The sequence below is a fragment of the Salvelinus alpinus genome, chromosome 1 (assembly GCF_045679555.1).
Source record: "Salvelinus alpinus chromosome 1, SLU_Salpinus.1, whole genome shotgun sequence".
NCBI lineage: Eukaryota > Metazoa > Chordata > Actinopteri > Salmoniformes > Salmonidae > Salvelinus > Salvelinus alpinus.
In genome coordinates, this window is record NC_092086.1 from 50521398 (window position 1) to 50542901 (window position 21504).

Consider the following 21504-nt stretch of genomic DNA (forward strand, 5'->3'; position numbering starts at 1 on the left):
CTTCACCAGGTGAAGCCAGTGAGGGAGTGCCCAGCTCAAGTCGAACAACAATCTGCGCCACTCCCTTATGTTGTCAATAAGGCAGCATGATCCATCGTTCAGAAACATCTCTTTTCCATACATTATATGTTCAAATTTTCAAACTAGTTTCATGTGGAAGGCAGATACAACGTTGTCAAAAGCAATCACTTTTGCAATTGAAAGCAGAATCCGACTCATTACTCAACGTGCTGACTGACCCACGTCACTTTTGTTTTGAGCCGATTTATATTGAACAGAAATATAAACGCAACATGTAAAGTGTTGGTTTCATGAGCTGAATTTTTCCATAAACACAAAGAGCTTCTTCACCCTGGGTTCGTCTGAGACCAGCCACCTGGACAACTGATGAAACAGGAGTATTTATGTCTGTAATCAAGCCCTTTTGTGGGGGAAAACTAATTCTGATTGGCTGCATCCCTGGCCAGTCATGTGAAATCCGTAGATTAGGGCCTAATGAATTTATTTAAATTGACTAATTTCCCCATATGAACTGTAACGCAGTAAAATCTTTGAAATTGTTGTGTTTATATTTTTGTTCAGTATATAACTATTTTCCTCAACCTAATCATCATAACCTGCTACGTGAATTCTCCTAACCTGCTGCGAAAAGTCAAATCTGACGTTAATTGGACTAAAACTGAGTTTTACGTGCAGCCGGCTAATGCCTGGGAGGCAGCTCGCTTTTCACCCGGTAGGAACTACGCGCGTTGAGCCCGGGTCAGTTTAATAGAATCCTCATTATACAATCGGTCAGTTTAATAGAATCCTCATTATACAGTCTGGGCGAATCAGCTGTGGGCGTCGGTTTTACACTATTTAGTAATCCTGATGTTCTTTGGCTGAAAACGACGGAGATACTACCATAAACACTTGAATTAAACACACGTGTTGTCTGTCATGCGTGGAAGTTGTTCCAAGTGGCTCTGAACCACTGCAGACCTTGTTCGCACGCGGAAGTGTGTGTCCACTTCGAAAAGTGAGACGGTGCCCTGATTAAAATTCGTAAAATGTGGATCATTGTAGCAATCAGTTGTGCGGCTCTAGCTGCATTCCTATACAAATATGTGTTCCGTACATCCGGACCAAATCCTTTCGATATCGACACTCGTGCGCCGCTTAAACCACTGGTCACCCAAAAGAAGGAGAAAAACAAAGTTCTGAAGCAGGGTGAGTCTCGTGGACACAAGGCTTGACCGATTACCAATACATGCGGGAAATATCGTTTCCTAGGAATATGTGCGCAAATAGATTTACATTCGAAAGTTGTATCTTGTTGCATAATTAAATTGCTCTGTCGTTCACATGTATTCCAAGAGTATTAGCATTCATTTGAAGTAGGAAAGCAGGTCAGGCAACTATGTCGTCTGTTAGAACCGTTGACATAACGATTTACAATATCCTATGGCTACACTGATTGTCACCGACGGTACTGCGTCACAAGCTGGCCAAAGCTACTGTACTGCACTCGTGACTAAACTCATTTTTGAAATGAAATCCACCCGCACTATATCATGTTTATAGCTACTACACAAACACCTGTTTCAGTACCACTAGCTAGGCTTTCATCCAATTTGGGACAGATTTTCATTCGAATATTCAAAAATCTGCATAAAACCACCAGCCATGTTTTTCCATCACACTGACTTTTTGCGGATAAAACGCTGTACGTAATTACGTAGTGCACATAATTAATTTATCGCATAATTCATTTTACCGACATAAAAAGATCCCACCATGTCGAACGAACAAATTCGGTTTGCATTTATGCCTATATAATGGTACTGTATTTTAATGTTTCCATGAAAATGCGGTCGTAACTTTTTTTCATGGGTCAGGTAATTCATCCGCATGAAATGGTTTCGGATGGAAACGGGGTTATAGGCTGTCTTTGCACAGTCCATGGGATAATATTGCTGGAACACATCGTTATTTGTTTAATGTAAGAAGATTTAACTGTGTTAATTGTATGTTTTTATTACTCTTCCTTACCAGGTTTCTTGGCCAGTAAAGTACCTGAGAAACTAGATGCGATTGTCATTGGCAGTGGAATTGGTGGTCTTGGGGTGGCGGTGCTGCTTGCTAAGGTTGGAAAGCGGGTCCTGGTTCTGGAGCAACATGATCGGGCTGGAGGCTGCTGCCACACCTTTACAGAGAAAGGCTTTGAGTTTGACGTGGGTGAGAAGGCTCTTATCAGTTTACCTTTCCTTACCTAGAAGGCAGCTATCAGTTTACTATTCCTTACTAAATGTGGTAGATACCTTCCTTTACTCAGAGGTGGAAGTGGTAGTGGTGACGAACCTAGTCTATTTCTGTTGTTGACCTAAACCAGGGATGGGCAACTTTTTGATGGTGGTGGGGTTCTTCATACCTACATCAGATACCCACACATGCAGACAGAGCCGGCCCTAGCCTTTTGAGGGCCCCAAGTAAAATTTCCCTACACATTTTAGAGCCCTCCCCCTCTTGACAGCGAAAAGAGAAAAAATGACATTTTCCTGCAGTTCTACACATTTTGCCATGGGGCGTAGAGAAAAATGGCACCTTATGTATTCTACTATTCCAACTCTCAACAGTAAGTTGAGACCCTGAATGAGTTCCTAAAAAAACTGAACGCATGTTCTGACCACATGTCCTGGGCTGACCCTAGCCTGGTTCTGTCTCAACAACAAAAAAATGGTGAGTTTGTGTCTAAGTGTGAAACACTGTAAATGCAAACTATGCATCAATAATACTGTGTCTTATAAGCCCATGTGATGTGAGCTAGACATCCTAAATATATAAGACAATCTAATAATAAAATACATCTATCAATCATGCCTCCACCACAGGTATCCACTACATCGGGGACCTGTTGGAACATAAGCCATTCCGCTGCATGCTTGACCAGCTGACCAATGGTCAGCTGCAGTGGGAGCCGCTGGACAACCCCTTTGATCAGGTGGTGCTGGGCCCTCCTGGAAACAGGCGCACCTACCCCATCTACAGCGGCAGGAACCGTTTCCCTGACGAGCTGAAGAAGTTATTTCCTGGGGAGGAGGCGGCCATCGATGAGTACATGAGGCTGGTCAAGGTATGGTGCTGTTACATGATGTCATCAATAACTTCATACCGTAGACATCAGTTGACAAGCGTTTGAATGGAACAGTAATGGTGATTGTTTGGTATTTGATGTTTAAGGTCAACTAAGTAATCAGCTGTGCAAGATGAATAGACTACTATGCTGCTGCTTGTGCTAATGTTACTGCTGTTATTGGAAATTGTGGTTTATGCTGACTGCCTTGTGCTGTTATCTGAGCTCAGAACCTTTTCCCTACTTATTTCAGGGATAGGTTGGGCTCTATGCAGGGAATTGTGAGATTGCACTTTGGCAAAGAGGAGCTACCATCTGGGGACTGGTCTGTTATGTTTGTCATCTGTGTTGAGGGCAAGGGTTGTTGAGTCAAGAGTGTGCAAAGCTGTCATTATGGCAAAGAGTGGCTACTATGAAGAATCTCAAACATAAAATATAGTTGGCTGATGGCGCCGGAGGGGAAGGCTGCCGTCTTATCGGCTCTTAACCAACCATGCTATTTTGTTTGTTTTTTGCATTGTTCGTAACTTGTTTTGTACCTAATGTTGCTGCTACCGTCTCTTATGCCCGAAAAGAGCTTCTGGACATCAGAACTGCGATTGCTCACCTCAAACTGGACGAAGAGTTCTTCTTCAATGAGTCGGACGGGAGGGATATAATACAGACACCCGACTAGGCCCAGATCCCCGTTATTTGCTGGAGAAGGAAACGGAGACTTCGCAATAAGAGATCAGGGTGCCTTGTGAGCATCGGGGCAAGTGGCTAATCTGACGTTGCCTTCCATCCTGCTAGCTAACGTTCAATCGCTGGAAAATAAATGGGACGAACTGAAAGCACGTTTATCCTACCAACGGGCTGAACGACGACATTAAGAACATACAGCTGGTGGGTTATACACTCTATCGGCAGAACAGAACAGCAGCCTCTGGTGAGACACGGGGCCGGGGCCTACGCATTTATGTGAACAACAGCTGGTGCACGATATCTAAGGAAGTCTCAAGGTTTTGCTCGCCTGAGGTAGTGTGGTCTACAGCTTATCATGAGATACTCTATCATCCTAGAGTGTTCATCTGCATTTATTGTAGCTGTCTACATACCACCACAGACCGATGCTGGCACTTCATCAATAAGTGCATCGAGGACGTCGTCCCCACAGTGACTGTACGTACATATGTAACAGTATAACTTTAGACCATCCGACACGGGCGTGAACCAGGGACCCTCTGCACACATCAACAACGGTCGCCCACGAAGCATCGTTACCCATCGCTCCACAAAGGCCGCGGCCCTTGCAGAGCAAGGGGAAACCCTACTTCAAGTCTCAGAGCAAGAGACGTAACCGATTGAAACGCTATTAGCGCGTAACCACTAACTAGCTAGCCATTTCACATCCGTTACACATACCCCAACCAAAAGCCTTGGATTACAGGCAACATCCGGACTGAACTAAAGCGTAGAGCTGCCGCTTTCAAGGAGCGGGACTCTAACCCGGAAGCTTATAAGGAATCCTGCTATGCCCTCCGACAAACCATCAAACAGGCAAAGTGTCAATACAGGATTAAGATCGAATCGTACAACACCGGCTCGTCGGATGTGGCAGGGCCTGGAAACTATTACAGACTACAAAGGGAAGCACAGCCGAGAGCTACCCAGTGACATGAGCCTACCAGATGAACTAAATACTTTCTTTGAGGCGAGCACAGGAGCATCAGCTGTTCCAGATGACTGTGTGATCACTCTCTGTAGCCAATGTGAGTAAGACCTTTTAACAGGTCAACATTCACAAGGCCGCAGCGCCAGACGGATTACAAGGACGTGTACTCCGAGCATGCGCTGATCAACTGGCAAGTGTCTTCACTGACATTTTCAACCTCTCCCTCTCTGTCTGTAATACCTACATGTTTCAAGCAGACCACCATAGTCCTTGTATTCAAGAACACTAAGGTAACCTGCCTAAATTACTACTGACCCTTAGCACTCACGTCTGTAGCCATGAAATGCTTTGAAAGGCTGGTCATGGCTCACATCCATACCATTATCCCAGAAACCCTTGACCCACTCCAATTTACATACCGCACCAACAGATCCACAGATGATGCAATCTCTATTGCGGTCCACACTGCCTTTTCCCACCTGGACAAAAGGAGCACCTACGAGAGAATGCTATTCATTGACTACAGATCAGCGTTCAACACCATAGTGCCCTAAAAAGTGCATCACTAAGCTAAGGACCCTGGGACTAAACACCTCCCTCTGCAACTGGATCCTGGACTTCCTGACGGGCTGCCCTCAGGTGGTAAGGGTAGGTAACAACACATCCGCCTTGCTGATCCTCAACACGGGGGCCCCTCAGGGGTGCGTGCTCAGTCCCCTCCTGTACTCCCTGTTCACTCATGACTGCATAGCCAGGCATGACTCCAACACCATCATTAAGTTTGCTGATGATGCAACAGTGACCGATCACTGACACCGATGAAACAGACTATAGGGGGGAGGTCAGAGACCTGACCATGTGGTGCCAGGACAACAACCTCTCCCTCAACGTGATCAAGAAAGGAAATGATTGTGGACTACAGGAAAAGGAGGACCGAGCACGCCCCCATTCTCATCGACGGGGCTGTAGTTGAGCAGATTGAGAGCTTCAAGTTCCTTGCCGTCCACATCACCAACAAAATAACATGGTCCAAGCACACCAAGACAGTTGTGAAGAGGGCACGACAAAACCTATTCCCCCTCAGGAGACTGAAAAGATTTGGCATGGGTCCTCAGATCCTCAAAGTTCTACAGCTGCACCATCGAGAGCATCCTGACGGGTTGCATCACTGCCTGGTATGGCAACTGCTCGGCATCCGACCGCAAGGCACTACAGAGGGTAGTGCGTACGGCCCAGTACATCACCGGGGCCAAGCTTCCTGCCATCCAGGACCTTTATACCAGGCGGTGTCAGAGGAAGGCCCTAAAAATTGTCAAAGACTCCACCCACCCCAGGCAGACTGTTTTCTCTGCTACCGCACGGCAAGCGGTACCGGAGTGCCAAGTCTATGTCTAAAAGGATCCTAAACAGCTTCTACCCCCAAGCCATAAGACTCCTGAACATCTAATCAAATGGCTTCTCAGACTATTTGCATTGCCCCCCCCCCCCCAGAACGCTGCTGCTACTCTGTTTATTATCTATGCATAATCACTTTAATAACTCTACCTACATATACATATTACCTCGACACCGGTGCCCCGCACATTAACTCTGTACCGGTAGAGCAAGAAAACAATTTATTTCATAAAAAGGTTCTGAAGTGAAAACTAATTTAGGTTAGTAGGTACATTTAGGCTCTTTAATAATTTGTTATCATAACTTTTTTTTTTTTATATATATATATTTTCTTAACTGCATTGTTGGTTAAGGGCTTGTAAGTAAGCATTTCACTGTAAGGTGAAGGCTGTATTCGGTGCATGTGACAAATAACATTTGATTTGTTTAATACTTTTTTTGCTTACTACATGATTCCATATGTGTTATTTCATAGTTTTGATGTCTTCACTATTATTCTACAATGTAGACAATAGTCAAAATAAAGAAAAACCCTTGAATGAGTAGGTGTGTCCAAACTTGTGACTGGTGCTGTATGTATTCCATCTACAGAAAGCAGGACACAACATTTGGTTCCTGGGTCTGCTGAAGCTCATTCCTCTCCCCCTGGCCAAGTTCCTGGTGTACACGGGCCTGGCCAATCGTCTGTCATTCTTCTTCCGCATGGCGTCTCGCAGCGTGACAGAGGTGGTCAACGAGCTGACTAAGAACAATGACCTCAGGGTCATCTTCAGCTACATCTTTGGCAATTACGGTAGGGTAGACAGCTGTAGTTCCTGATAGTGGAGAGTATAACCACTGCCATCTCCCTATTCCCTATGTGGTTCACTAATTTGTGCCATTTGGGGGACACACATTCTCTCCACGTGGACCAAATTAATTGCATCTCTTTTTGTAGTGTATTTGGTTTTATAGGACTCCATTTTGTTGTGTAACTGCAGGTAACATGCCCAAGGATGCCAGCTTCTCCATGCACAGCCTGATGGTCTGCCACTACCTGACTGGCGCCTGGTACCCAATAGGAGGAGCCAGTGAGATCGCCTACCACATGATCCCTATCGTTGAGAAAGCCGGGGGGGCCGTGCTCGTCCGCGCCCCAGTCAACCGCATCCTGTTCAACGACAACAAGGAGGCTATTGGTGAATAGGACTGGATGAAAGATGAATTGATTGATCACACAGATGGTCAGATTTGACCACCTCTGGTTCCCATGGTTTCAGGTGTGAGCGTGATGAAGGGTCAGGAGGAGATCCATGTGCTTGCTCCAATGGTCATCTCCAACGCCGGCATCTTCAACACCTACCAGCAGCTGCTGCCTAAGGAACTCCAGGCCATGCCAGGTGGGTGAGGGTATTAAAGTGTATGTTCAAGATGTCTGTGTTTAAAAAGACTGAATTGTTAGTTGACACTTGTCTAGATAATGTTTCTTTGATCTTGTGATGCCTAATCATTAATGATGTAACAGTTCACCACTGGGCATCGGTCCCTGGTTCAAATGTTTAAGATATCTGTGCAAAAAGACCCCAAACCGATCCAAATGTAGCATGCATCGGTCAGAAAATCGATTCAAATGTTATAAATTGCAGGTACAGCAATTGTTTTTGGGTTCAAATTACTTTCTTTCTACCTTCCGAAAATACCCCATCTTTTGTGACACTTGTTTCCTGTCCTTCAGTGTCAAACTAAGTGTGGAATTATGTTGAGTCATTGATCTTCAAGTCATTTTTCAAGTCATATTTAACAACCCCAGGCAATGTCAGTAGGCTAGTTAAACTGCACGCTGTCCATAGCTTTGCGCGCTGACCAATTAGAGGTAGGCCTATTCCTAATCATACACCATAGACCTATACATCACGTACACACACAGCTCCATCAGCTGCAGATTTGAATTTCAAATGAATGTGTTTATGCAACAAATGTTAGTGCACCGAACCTCATCGATTTGTTCCTCTAATCAAACCAAATCATTTCAAACTAAAACTTAGCGTGTCGGAGCCCATGTATCTTTGATACATATAGAATCTTCTTGAAAGGGAAAGATTCACATCCCTACTAATCATGAATGTTGTATGATCTTGCGATGCCCTGCAGCCATCCAGAAGCAGCTTGGTATGATGAAAAACGGGGCGGGAGGTCTGAGCATCTTCCTGGGCCTGACTGGAACCAAGGAGGACCTGGGCCTCAAAGCAGACAACTACTGGATCTTCACGGAGCACAACATGGATGAACTGTAGGTGCTTCCGCTCTTTGTTTAACCCTAAATGTTTGGCGTGTCCCCGTAGGCCCCACTGTCTAATGACTTGTCTATTTATTTAAATGTACACCTTATTTGTCCTTATTAACATATATCTGATGTGTTGCATATGCATGCATTGTGTAATGTATTGTGGTGTGGACTTTAAGAGAGAGAAGTGACCTTACATAACCTACGGTACGTGAGACTGATAGTGAGTCTACGTAGTCACGTATTCTGTATTTCACTACCTTTTACCGTGTGCATCAAAGATTGTGCTGTTACAGTAATCTGTTTGGTATAAACTAAAATGGGGTGTTGTCAAAATAGATAGTATCAGTTCACACTCACCACTACACTAATTTCACACGTTTGGAACCTCAATAGGTGTTCACACTGTTTAACAAGCACGGTCTACAGTGCATTCGGAAAGTATTCAGACCCCTTCACTTTTTCCACATTTTGTTACGTTACAGCCTTATTCTAAAATGTAGACAATATTTTTTCCCCTCATCAATCTACACACTATACCCCATAATGATAAAGTGAAAAAAGGTTTTAGAATTTTTTGCAAAAGTATATAAAAAGAAATAATACAATACATAAGTATTCTGTCTCTTTGCTATGAGACTCGAAATTGAGCTCAGGTGCATCCTGTTTCCATTGATCATCCTTGTGATGTTTCTACAAATTGATTGGAGTCCACCTATAAGGTCCCACAGTTGACAGTGCATGTCAGAGCAAAAACCAAGCCATGAGGTCGAAGATATTGTCCGTAGAGCTCCGAGACAGTATTGTGTCGAGGCACAGTTCTGGGGAAGGGTACCAAAAAATGTCTGCAGTATTGAAGGTCCCCAAGAACACAGTGGCCTCCATCATTCTTAAATGGAAGAAGTTTGGAACCACCAAGACTCTTCGTAGAGCTGGCTGCCTGGCCAAACTGAGCAATTGGGTGGGGAAAGGGCCTTGGTCAGGGAGGTGACCAAAAACCTGATGGTCACTCTGACAGAGCTCCAGAGTTCCTCTGTGGAGTTTGGAGAACCTTCCAGAAACACAACCATCTCTGCAGCACTCCATCAATCAGGCTTTTTTAGGGTAGAGTGGCCAGACGGAAACCACTCCTCTGTAAAAGGCACATGACAGCCCGCTTGGAGTTTGCCAAAAGGCACCGAAAGGACTCTGACTGAAAAACAAGATTCTCTGGTCTGATTAAACCAAGATTGAACTCTTTGGCCTGAATGCCAAGCGTCACATCTGGAGGAAACCAGGCACCGCTCATCACCTGGCCAATACCATCCCTACGGTGAAGCATGGGGGTGGCAGCAGAATGCTGTGGGGACGTTATTCAGGGACTGGAAGACTAGTCCGGATCGAGGAAAGATGAACGGAGCAAAGTACAGAGGTCCTTGATTAAAAACCTGCTCAGGACCTCAGACTAGGGCGACGGTTCCCCTTACAACAGGACAACGACCGTAAGCGCACAGCCACGACGACACAGGAGTGGCTTCGGGACAAGTCTCTGAATGTCCTTTGAGTGGCCCAGCCAGAGCCCAACCTTGAACCCGATCAAACATTTCTGGAGAGACCTGAAAATAGCTGTGAAGCGACGCTCCCCATCCAACCTGACCGAGCTTGAGAGGATCTACAGAGAACAATGGGAGAAACTCTCCAAATACACGTGTGCCAAGCTTGTAGTGTCATACCCAAGAAGACTCGAGGCTGTCAAAGGTGCTTCCACAAAGTACTGATTTAAAGGGTCTGAATACTATGTAAAGGTAATATTTTTTTTATATGAATACATTTGCAAACATAACAAAAATAACGTTTTTGCTTTGTCATTATGGGGTATTGTGTGTAGAGTGATGAGGGGGGAAAAACAATTGAATAGATTTTAGAATAAGGCTGTAACGTAACAAAATGTGGAAGAAGTGAAGTGGTCTGAATACTTTCCGAATGCACTCTATATGTGCATCAGAATCTGAGAAGGGTGACGTGTTCTCCACTCTAGTGTTAAAGAGCCTACAGTATCTTACTAAACCCATTATCTGGATGTTACAGGGTTGAGACCTATCTGAAGGGGAACAGGGAGGAGTCAGCGAAAAGTGTTCCCATGCTCTTTGTGGCCTCTCCATCAGCCAAAGATCCCACCTGGGAGGAACGATCACCAGGTACAGAAACAAGACTAGTGTTAGCACGGATTCACCATAATAAATGATTTCATCATTTTTATCCTTGGAAATGTATCAGCCACTGACTGACTGACTTATTTAAACCCGTGGCTCCTATAAGGAGTATAATCCATTGACTAATGTCCTACATCTTACTCGGTTCGGAGGCAAGTTTTTCCAGGTTGTACCAGTTGAGGCTGCTCTCGCCTGGACGTCTCTCCTCCAGGTGTTTCTGGGTTGACCCTTTCTTTTCCCCTGAGGGTTGCCGTGTTAGATGTTTGACCTAGTTCTAGTTTTATTCCTGATGTGAGACTGTCTTTTCTTATTTTTTGTGACATGTTTTATTTACTTCATGGACACACAGACAAGACAACAGTTGGAACAAAATACTAAAGACAACATACAACAGGATTCTGTAGTTTTCTATTAGGTACCAAGATGGTTGCTCTGTCCAGGCTATCAAATTCCTTTTCAAAGTTGATTTGTTCCATTCTATTGACTGTCCAATGTTAATGCGTTAGTGTTGCAATGTGTTCCTGAACCCAGCCTGCTGGTCTCTGATCTACACCATACAAAAACATTTTGTCATTTAGATTCTTGGAGGTGCACACAACTACAATATCTGATGCCATCAGAATGAAGGCTGAACAGACATGTTTCAACCCCCTTTCTTTTCCCATTCTTCACAGGCAAGTCCACCCTGAGTCTGGTGAGCTTTGCTAACTATGAGTGGTTTGAGGAGTGGAAGGATGACAAGGTGACCAACAGAGGGACTGATTACAAGGAGCTGAAGCAGATATTCTGTGACTCGATTCTGGAGGTGGTGATGAGTGTCTTCCCCAAGATTACCAGGGACAAGGTAGAGCATTTGGCCCATTCATACTAAACTGGTAGACTGCTTTTTCCAGGAAACTAACATCTCTATGGAGGATTTACTAGCAAGCTGTAACATGGACACACTTCCTTTTCAATTTTGACAAATGGTGTAACTTAATACCTCGATGGAAACATACGTCTCCCTTGTCTCCCTCGGTCTGTCTTTAGGTTGAGTTCATCGAGGCTGGAACACCCATAACAAACACACACTACATTGGAGCCCCGAAAGGGGAGATCTATGGAGCAGACCATGGCACAGCTCGTTTCAGCGCTGAGTGCAATGCCACCGTGAGGCCCCAGACACCCCTGAAGAACCTTTACCTCACAGGTCAGAAACTTATATGGCTGATGGGGTCCAAGGATATATCATAGAGAAGCTATATGTCTATGTTTTCGATAGGCTAACTAATGGCTTAGCATTTGGATAAGTCATACGTTTAACTTCAGTATTAAAGGTCTATATTGGCTCTGGTTTCTACTGCACGTTGATGTTTGTGTTCTGTGTACAGGTCAGGATGTGTTTGTGTGTGGCTTTGCTGGTGCACTGGCTGGGGCTCTCACCTGTGGTTCTGTCATCCTCAACCGTAACCTGCACCTGGATGCCATTGCTCTGGCCAAGAAGACCAAACGTGTCGACACTAAGAAGTTGAAGTAACACGCTACTGACCACCTCCCTCAACCCATTGTTGCGCCGGGTGAAGTTTCCCTTAAGTACAGGTCTAGGATCAACTTCCTCTCCCCCAATCCACATTATTGGGGGAAAATGCCCAAGATCAGCATCTAGGGGCAACTTCATCCTACTCCACCCAACTCACCAAAGCTACAATAACACAAGCCCTGGGACAGGCTTCAATCTCTGGTCCTACAGTCAACACAGTGAACAGATGCCTCAAGATGGTTACTGTGTGTTTGAGTGTGTAACTATTCTTATCAATGAGTGTAGATAACTCTGCTCTCTCTCACTTAAGGGAAAACAAAATTGAAAGTCGAGGAATCTTTCAATCAAATGTATTTTATAAAGCCCTTACATCAGCTGATGTCAAAGTGCTGTATAGAAACTCAGCCTAAAACCCCAAACAGCAAGCAATGCAGGTGTAGAAGCACGGTGGCTAGGAAAAACTCCCTAGAAAGGCCGGAACCTAGGCAGAAATCTAGAGAGGAACCATGCTATGAGGGGTGGGCAGTCCTCTTCTGGCTGTGCCCGGTGGAGGTTTATTAAAAAACATGAGCTGGCGCACACCCCAAAAAATGTTTGTGTTGAGGTGCTGACTAACGGTGAATAAACTATTTTTAAAAAGTCACACACTCCATGTATAAACTCCCAGCAATTTAATGGGTATTTACCAAAGTTTCGGCATCACTGTGCCTTCCTCATGGTAGGAAGGCACAGAAACTGTTTAAAAAAAACATTTGTTTATGGCATAGTAAATATATTACGCTATTATCATAGAAAAATAATTGAATATTATACTTCATATTAGCATCAACATACATTATTGTTTAATTCAATTTCACATAATTGTTTTGTATTTAATTTCATATTTGTTACGTGTAATCTTTTGGTTCAATCTTAATGTATAATGAGTGTCATCAACAGGGAACATATTAGGTGTACGCTAATAAGCTGTAGAAAGAATATATCAATTTATAAGACTTGTTCATAAAATAAAGAATTGTTCATAAGGGCCTGAGATCAAAGTCAATATTCAGACCACTAGGGATCAATGTTTTTAGATAGGCTATCCAGTAAGCCTCCCTTTGTAGTAGTAGGATCTCGATGTTATCTCCTCTCCTTGGTAGAGCAACATGCTCAATGCTTGTGCATTTTGAGGGAGGAGATTGGATGGTTAGCTTCAACAAAGTTAGCTGTTACTGGATAGTCAGTGGTCTTCCATCTGATTGCGCTGCGGTGTTCAGCTATGCGTTGTTTTAATTGTCTTTTCGTTTGTCCGACGTAGGCTTTTCCACATGAACAGGAGATGAATTAATTTAGTTCCTGCTGACTTCCTTCCCAGAGCACAAAGACATCATCTATGTATCTCTTCCATAGGAGTATTTTAGAAAGTAAGGGGTGTGTCTGTTTTATAAAGGAGTGCTTCTTCAAATTGTCCCACATACAGTGAGGGGAGGGGAGGGGAGGGGGGGGGAGTCTGCCACTAGCCCATGGCTACACCCTGAATTTGAAGGAAAAAGTCAGACTCAAAGACAAAGTAGATATTGGATTATACCAGTTCAGTAAGATGTAATCATTGGATGGAGGAGCAAGGGCAGAGTCTCTCTGCTGAAGGAAGTGTTGCAGCACCTGCAAGCCTCCAGTGTGTGGGATGTTAGTGTACAAGCTCTCCACATCAAAAGTGGCCAGCAGGGTGCCCTCTAGTATCCTTCCTAAGCCCTCTATCAATGAGACCATGTGACTAGTGTCTGACATACGATGGGAGATTCTCACAGAAGAGATTATAACAGAACATTGCCAAGATGTTCATAGATGACGAGCAAGGTCAAGTATTAATAATCACAGTGGTTGTAGAGGGTGCAACAGGTCAGCACCTCAGGAGTAAATGTCAGTTGGCTTTTCATAGCCGATCATTCAGAGTATCTCTACCGCACCTGCTGTCTCTAAAGAGTTGAAAACAGCAGGTCTGGGACAAGGTAGCATGTCCAGTGAACAGGTCAAGGTTCCATAGCTGCAGGCAGAACAGTTGAAACTGTAGCAGCAGCACAACCAGGTGGACAGCAAGGAGTCATCAGGCCAGGTAGGGTTGAGAGAGAGAATATACACACAGGACACCGGATAAGACAGGAGAAATACTCCAGATATAAGACTGACCCTAGCCCCCCAACGCATAAACTATTACAGCAAAAATACTGGAGGCTGAAACCGGAGGGATTGGGAGACACTAGCCCCGTCCACCGATTCTCCCGGACAGGGCCAAACAGGCAGGATATAACCCCACCCACTTTGCAAAAGCACAGCCCCTGCACCACTAGAGGGATATCTTCAACCACCAACTTACCATCCTGAGACAAGGCTGAGTATAGCCCACGAAGATCTCCTCCACACTATGAACCCGAGGTGGGGCGCCAACCCGGACAGGAAGATCACGTCAGTTACTCAACCCTCCTAGGGACGGCATGGAAGAGCACCAGTAAGCCAGTGACTCAGCCCCTGTTATAGGGTTTGAGGCAGAGAATCCCAGTGGAGAGAGGGGAACCGGCCAGGCAGAGACAGCAAGGGAGGTTTGTTGCTCCAGTTCCTTTCCGTTTACCTTCACACTCCTGGGCCAGACTACACTCAATCATAGGACCTACTGAAGAGATGAGTCCTCAATAAAGACTTAAAGGTCGAGACTGAGTCTGCGTCTCTCACGTGGATAGGCAGACCATTCCATACAAATGGAGCTCTATAGGAGAAAGCCCTGCCTCTAGCTGTTTGCTTAGAAATTCTAGAGATAGTAAGGAGGCCTGCGTCTTGTGACCATAGCGTACGTGTAGGTATGTACGGCAGGACCTAATCAGAACGATGGGTAGGAGCAAGCCAATGTAATGCTTTGTAGGTTAGCAGTAAAACCTTGAAATCAGCCCTAGCCTTAACAGGAAGCCAGTGTAGGGAGGCTAGCACTGGAGTAATATGATCAGATTTAGTCTAGTTAAGATTCTAGCAGCCGTGTTAAGTACTAACTGAAGTTTATTATGTTCTTTATCTGGGTAGCCAGAAGTTAGAGCATTGCAGTAGTCAAACCTAGAAGTGACAAAAGTATGGATGAATTTTTCTGCATCATTTTTGGACAGAAAGTTTCAGATTTTTGCAATGTTACGTAGATGGAAAAAAGCTGTCCTTGAAACAGTCTTGATATGTTCGTCAAAAGCGAGATCAGGGTCCAGAGTAACGCTGAGGTCCTTCAGTTTTATTTGAGACGACTGTACAACCATCAAGATTAATTGTCAGATTCAGAAGAAGATATCTTTGTTTCTTGGGACCTAGAACTAGCATCTCTGTTTTGTCCGAGTTTAAAAGTAGAACATTTGCTGCCATCCACTTCCTTATGTCTGAAACACAGGCTTCCAGGGAGGTCAATTTTGGGGCTTCGGCATGTTTCATCGAAATGTACAGCTGTTTGTCGTCCGCATAGCAGTGAAAGTTAACATTATGTTTTCAAATGACACCACCAAGAGGTAAAATATATAGTGGTCCTAAAACGGAGCCTTGAGGAACACTGACATTTACAGAGACAAACTGATATCTTTCCGACAGATAAGATCTAAACCAGGCCAGAACTTGTCCGTGCAGACCAATTTGGGTTTCCAATCTCCAAAAGTATTTGGTGATTGATGGTATCAAAAGCAGCACAAAGGTCTAGGAACAGATGCAGGGCCTAGGTCTGACGCCATTTAAAGGTCATTTACCACCTTCACAAGTGCAGTCTCCCTTTGCGGGATGCGCGGTGGATATGGTCACTAGTGTAACCAGGAGGAGAGGCCTCATTTAACACAGTAAATTCATCAGGCTTAAGCCATGTTTCAGTCAGGCCAGTCACATCAAGATTATGATCAGTGATTAGTTCATTGACTATAACTGCCTTGGAAGTGAGGGTTCTAACATTAAGTAGCCCTATTTTGAGATGTGAGATATCACAATCTCTTTCAATAATGACAGGAATGGAGGAGGTCTTTATTCCAGTGAGATTGCTAGGGGCGAACACCGCCATGTTTAGTTTTGCCCAACCTAGATCGAGGCACAGACACGGTCTCAATGGGGATAGCTGAGCTGACTACACTGACTGCTAGTTAATGGCAGACTCCACTAAGCTGGCAGGCTGACTAACAGCCTGCTGCTTGGCCTGCAGGCTGTGGATGCTGTCAGCATCAGATCTGTAAATTGGTTGTAAACTCAATCGACATTTGGAAATTATTGCCCAGGGATAGATCGCTTAAAAAAAAAAAGTGTTTTCATAAATCAAGTGTTCAGATAGATGTGATAAGCACATTGCATATTTTCACTCTTAATATATTGAGAACAAAAGTGTTGGGTGGAGTAGATTAAGTTACCAATACTTTTGATACCAGCACCAATACAACTGCTGCAAACATGTTAATAATGTGTCATAACTCAATATACTGTGGATAACAGTGGCTTCTGTCTTAAGTTTTCAGACAGTCTTCCAACCTGCTATGCTAAATGCACCTATGCAGTAATGTAGGGTGAAACTGTAACTCTCTCTATTGGTGCAAAAAAGCCATAACACAACAAAATTGTGAACCAGGTTTAAAAGCTCTGTAACACTAACCATTATAAATGTCTAATGCCTCCGTTTGAACACAGATGTACAGACTGGATTGTTTTGAATTAACATGCCTTGCTTTAAAGTTAATTACTCATTATAAAAAATTGAATACAAAAACATATTCACGCTGATCATTGTAAAAATGAATTATTCCACTCTAAATGTTTAGGGAGACTTTGTAACAATAGCACAAACTGTGATAATGAAGGACTCATTCATCAGAGATTGAATAGATGTTTCCCAACCTTTCTGTCATTATCCCTTAGAATTCTATTGATACTGGCTGGCCTGGAATATTGCTTGATTATTATGATGATAAAAGTGACAAAATGCGTTTACCATTCTTTCACCAATATCCCATGAATAAACTATGGTGTATATATTAATAAGAACATGTTCATAATGTGCAAGACATGATGGCACGTGCAGAGGTCTTCTGCAAGATGTTTGTCGGGGGTGATGAGAGATCTGATTAGTTGAGGAGAATTAGGGGCCGTACCAGAATGTGATCTCATCATTTATAAGCATCTTGAAAATGTATATCATATCTCTGCAGTTTATGTGTGAGAAGGTAAGTTAATCACAATTCATTAAATATTAGCTAGCTAAGTGTAGCTAACCACACATTGCACAAAGCATCTTTGAGATTCCCTTTTGATTAGCTAGCAAGTGGTTCCTAAGTGGTTGCGAGGTGGAGCTGGAGGAAGATTGCTGGCTACTTAGCTGCTGGCTAGCTAGCTAACGTTAACTATGTCGTGGCACTGCATAACATCGTTGTCTCGTGCAAAGTGTACTAAACTCTTCTAGTCTGGTCTATTCCATCCTAGTTGCAACCAACTACGAAATCGGCCGGTCATGGAGGTCAATGGGTGCGATGAACATCAGAATTATGAAATACTTGCAGAGATAGGCGAAGGCGCATATGGCAAAGTGTACAAGGCCAGAGAGGTCCGCGATCAACAGCGACTCGTAGCGGTGAAGAAGTTGAACATACCCGGACACACGGAGAGTGGGATTCCTGCTTTCATGATCCGAGAGGTGGCGCTCTTGCGTAAGATCGGGTATTTCAACCATCCCAACATTGTGAAGTAAGTTCATTTTTCTGGAATGTAATTATATCTGAAAATGTTTGCATAGCCTATGAATTATACATAATTATCTTTAGGTTTAAAATCAGTTTGATGGTGTTTTATAATTGTATACCATGGTGTCATGCCATTTCATCAGCAGAAATGGTTCACAATGATTGCCCTTAATTGCTGATCTTACTAAAAGGTTGTTGGACGTATCTGCTGGTCTGAAGAACAGGAGTTTGGACCTGACGCTGGTGTTTGAGTACATCGACCAAGACCTGTCTACCTTCCTCACCACGGTCCCCAGCACTGGACTGAGTCTTGACAAAATTAAGGTGTGAATTCTCCCCCTTACATACCTGCAGCTGAATAAAATCTCAATGACTCCAAAGCACTCCATTAAGAATTTGTATAACATTTTACTGTACTCTCTTTTGAACTTTTCATAACAGATGTCCTCAGATCTTTCCAGAATAAGCCACAGTCAGAGAAAGTGTTTGAGCAATGCTGTCATGCTGCTTCCTGTCTGTACAGGATGTGATGGTGCAGCTGCTGCAGGGGCTGGACTTCCTGCACACCAACATGCTGGTGCACCGGGACCTGAAGCCGGAGAATGTACTGGTTAGTAGCCGTGGAGAGGTGAAGATCGCTGACTTTGGGCTGGCGCGCATCTACACCTATCACATCGCCCTTACACCCTGTGTAAGTCTACAGAGTAGAACATCCTCCTTTCAATGCACAATCTGTTCAATTGTCACGGTGCCATTGTCCCCCAGCCTAACTAAGGAACTATACTTAAATGTAAAAAGTGTCTTTCTCTCATGTCCCATCCAACGTCTCACACCCTCTCCCTTCCTTTCCCTCCTCTCTCTCTTCAGGTGGTGACACTGTGGTACAGGGCCCCCGAGGTGCTGCTCCACTCTGGTTACATGTCCTCCGTGGACATGTGGAGCGCTGGCTGCATTTTTGCCGAACTGTTCCTTTTGAGACCGTTGTTCCGTGGATACACTGAGGCTCAGCAGCTCCAGAAAATCTTTGAGTGAGTTTTTTCTTCTACCGTGCCCTGCTTTTGATCGGTCATTTATGATAAGCTTTTGAATAATGTATGATGTGTGTTTTACCAGTGCCTTGTGTTGGGGGTGTGTCTGTGCCCTTCCCCATGTCCCACAGGGTGATTGGCTTGCCCAGTGAGGAGGACTGGCCCAGGGAGAGCCCCATCTCATACTCCCGTAGCTGGTGCCCCAGAGACCCCTGCACCCAGCTCTTATCCAACCTGGGCCAGGAGGAGAACAACCTGCTCCTTGTATGTACAATATACACATTTTGAGTCATGTTTCTGTTACAAGGCATTTTCCAAGTTAATGAATCATTGAATTCTATTGTACTTTCAAAGCATACACTTGCTCTCTGCCTGCAGCAATGTCTAGAGTTCAGCCCGACCAATCGCATCTCAGCTTCCAGAGCCCTCTCCCACCCTTTCCTGGTGTGCGCCTGAGGACTCATAACCTGGCAGGATGTGGAGAGGAGGGAGGAGAGCTGGGACAGAGGTTCATTTCCCTTGGAATCCTTTTACCTAGCCTATAGAACACTGAGGGTTCTCGTGCCGTAAGATCCGATGTACCTATACCGAAATGTAGAATTTTTTGGAATGGAAGTAAAAGTGAAAATATTTAGAAGATAAATCTGCAGGTTAAGAAATAAAGTGGGCACCATGCCACTGTTTTGGTAAAAAGTTGAGAGATGGGGGGTGGAGAAATTGAACTAATCTCAAATTCATAGACAGAGCTAAGGATGCAAAGACTGACCATCCATGATATTAAAATTATAGATTTAATCTTGTTTTAAAGCTATATAGTGTTTGTTTACAATTACATTATGTACAAACAATGAAGTTAAACAGGCTTATTTGTTGGGCTCCGATGGGGTGCGACAGTTGAACTAAGCTAAATAGGTATTTATAAGTTATATTCTTTAACCATCAATAGATATATCATCAATTTAAAAGTCAAAACATTTATGTAGCGTTGCGCCTTTAAAGGTAATTTGTTCAACATGAATATCCAAATCTTGATTGGTTTTTATCTGCAATGCATTTCTGAAGACTAGTGTCGTATTATGAAAAAATACATTTATATCAAGCGATGTAGAAACGGCTGTTCTTATTGCATGAAAACTCAAAGTGGAAGGAAAAGGAAAGTTGACATTAATTTAAATTACAACAAATATATTGCTCTACTACAACAAATTAGCTTATAGCTAGAATCCTTAATTGCTACATCCATTTTTTTTACTTATAAATTAATAATACATACCCATTAATTCTTGAAGAATATAACTTATAAATGCCTCATGAGCTTAGTTCAACTGTCGTAGCCCATCAGAAACCAAAATATAAGCTTGTTTTACTCCAATGTTTGTGAACAATGTAAATGTAAACAAACACTGTATAACCTCAAAACATGTTTAAACCTATCATTTTTATATCATAGATGGTCAGTCCTTGCATCCATAGCTCTGTCTTTGAATTTGAGAGTGGTTACATTTCCCCAGGCCCATCCCTCAGCTTTTAACCAAACCACTTTGTTATTGTTTCCCCCCCCCCAAAAAAATGCATTATGGCTTGATTTGTTTTCCACTCTATTTGATACCAGGCAGTAAGAATGCAGAAACAAGAGCTGCTAGAACATTTTGCAGGAGAACAAAATGTTAATAATTGAGAATGTGTATGCTTTACTTTATTACTGAGGCATATTGTTGTTACAAGTGCTATTATTAATCTCACGTTGCTGCAAGTGGATGACACTGCTGTATGAGCATATAAGTGAATGCATAATTTTTTTATATTGTTCCAACTGCACCTTTGGTTCTTTATGGCCCTTTTTTTTATTTCATATATATTCTCTGTTTAGATACCTGGAAAGGTCATACCTGTACATCTGTTTTATTGGCCATAACATACACTTTCTTTTTAAGTTTTGAGGTGCAATTTTAATGTTAGGGGCATTTTTTTCAGGACAGAACATTCTGTGATCTTGTTTTATTTGAGCAAAGGTAAATTCATTTGATTATTAGTGCTTTCGACAGTGTTACTGTCTTCATTTCATTCATTCAATTGAGCAGCACCTGTTGTTGGACTTTATATTTAGATATTTTCGCAATATCATGTTACCAAATGTCTGTTTTACTATTTTCTACAAGAAACATGGCTATAAGGTTATCACACCTCCACGACCTTATGTGGTTACAGCCGCAGTGCTGTTTACCCTTTCCTTTCATGACCGTTGACCTTAGTATGGCCACACAGGGTCAAGTGCAATGATGTTTATAAGGTCAGATATATTCTTATTGTTCAAGACCTGAAGTGGCCCAAGCTAGCGTATGAATCAAACTTCAGACTTCCTCTGGCATACTGCACTTAGGGAGAGGTTATTCTAAGTAGTTATCCGTGACTTGGTGTTATTTTAGAAGTTGTATCTTTGGCCTCTTCAAATGTGGGACTGCCAGTGCTGTATCCATCCCTCTCCCTTGTTGCCTAATTTGTACACGGGCCTCTGTCCCAGCTCTCTGATCTGATCCCCCTTTCAATATATTCTGGGCCTTGTACTCTGTTAATTGAAAGGCAGAGTCAACGATATGACGTAGATGCACAAAGTAAACAGCATAGTGGGTCAA

At 43.5% G+C, this 21504-nt stretch overlaps 2 protein-coding genes across 2 annotated transcripts; both read left to right on the plus strand.

The window, feature by feature from the left end:
• The first annotated feature begins 892 nt into the window (after positions 1 to 892).
• LOC139579180 (all-trans-retinol 13,14-reductase-like) lies at positions 893 to 12778 on the plus strand. Its single transcript, XM_071407566.1, has 11 exons — positions 893 to 1209; positions 2035 to 2217; positions 2871 to 3112; positions 6753 to 6954; positions 7142 to 7339; positions 7421 to 7540; positions 8292 to 8430; positions 10492 to 10601; positions 11291 to 11460; positions 11646 to 11805; positions 11987 to 12778. The coding sequence occupies exons 1-11, from the start codon at positions 1050 to 1052 to the stop codon at positions 12130 to 12132; spliced, it is 1830 nt and encodes a 609-aa protein (XP_071263667.1). The 5' UTR covers positions 893 to 1049; the 3' UTR covers positions 12133 to 12778.
• A 4394-nt stretch (positions 12779 to 17172) lies between these two features.
• On the plus strand, positions 17173 to 21371 carry LOC139579200 (cyclin-dependent kinase 6-like). The gene is made up of 7 exons (XM_071407631.1): positions 17173 to 17330; positions 17587 to 17847; positions 18035 to 18167; positions 18367 to 18534; positions 18711 to 18871; positions 19003 to 19135; positions 19250 to 21371. The coding sequence occupies exons 2-7, from the start codon at positions 17615 to 17617 to the stop codon at positions 19325 to 19327; spliced, it is 906 nt and encodes a 301-aa protein (XP_071263732.1). The 5' UTR covers positions 17173 to 17330; positions 17587 to 17614; the 3' UTR covers positions 19328 to 21371.
• The last annotated feature ends 133 nt before the right edge of the window (positions 21372 to 21504 follow it).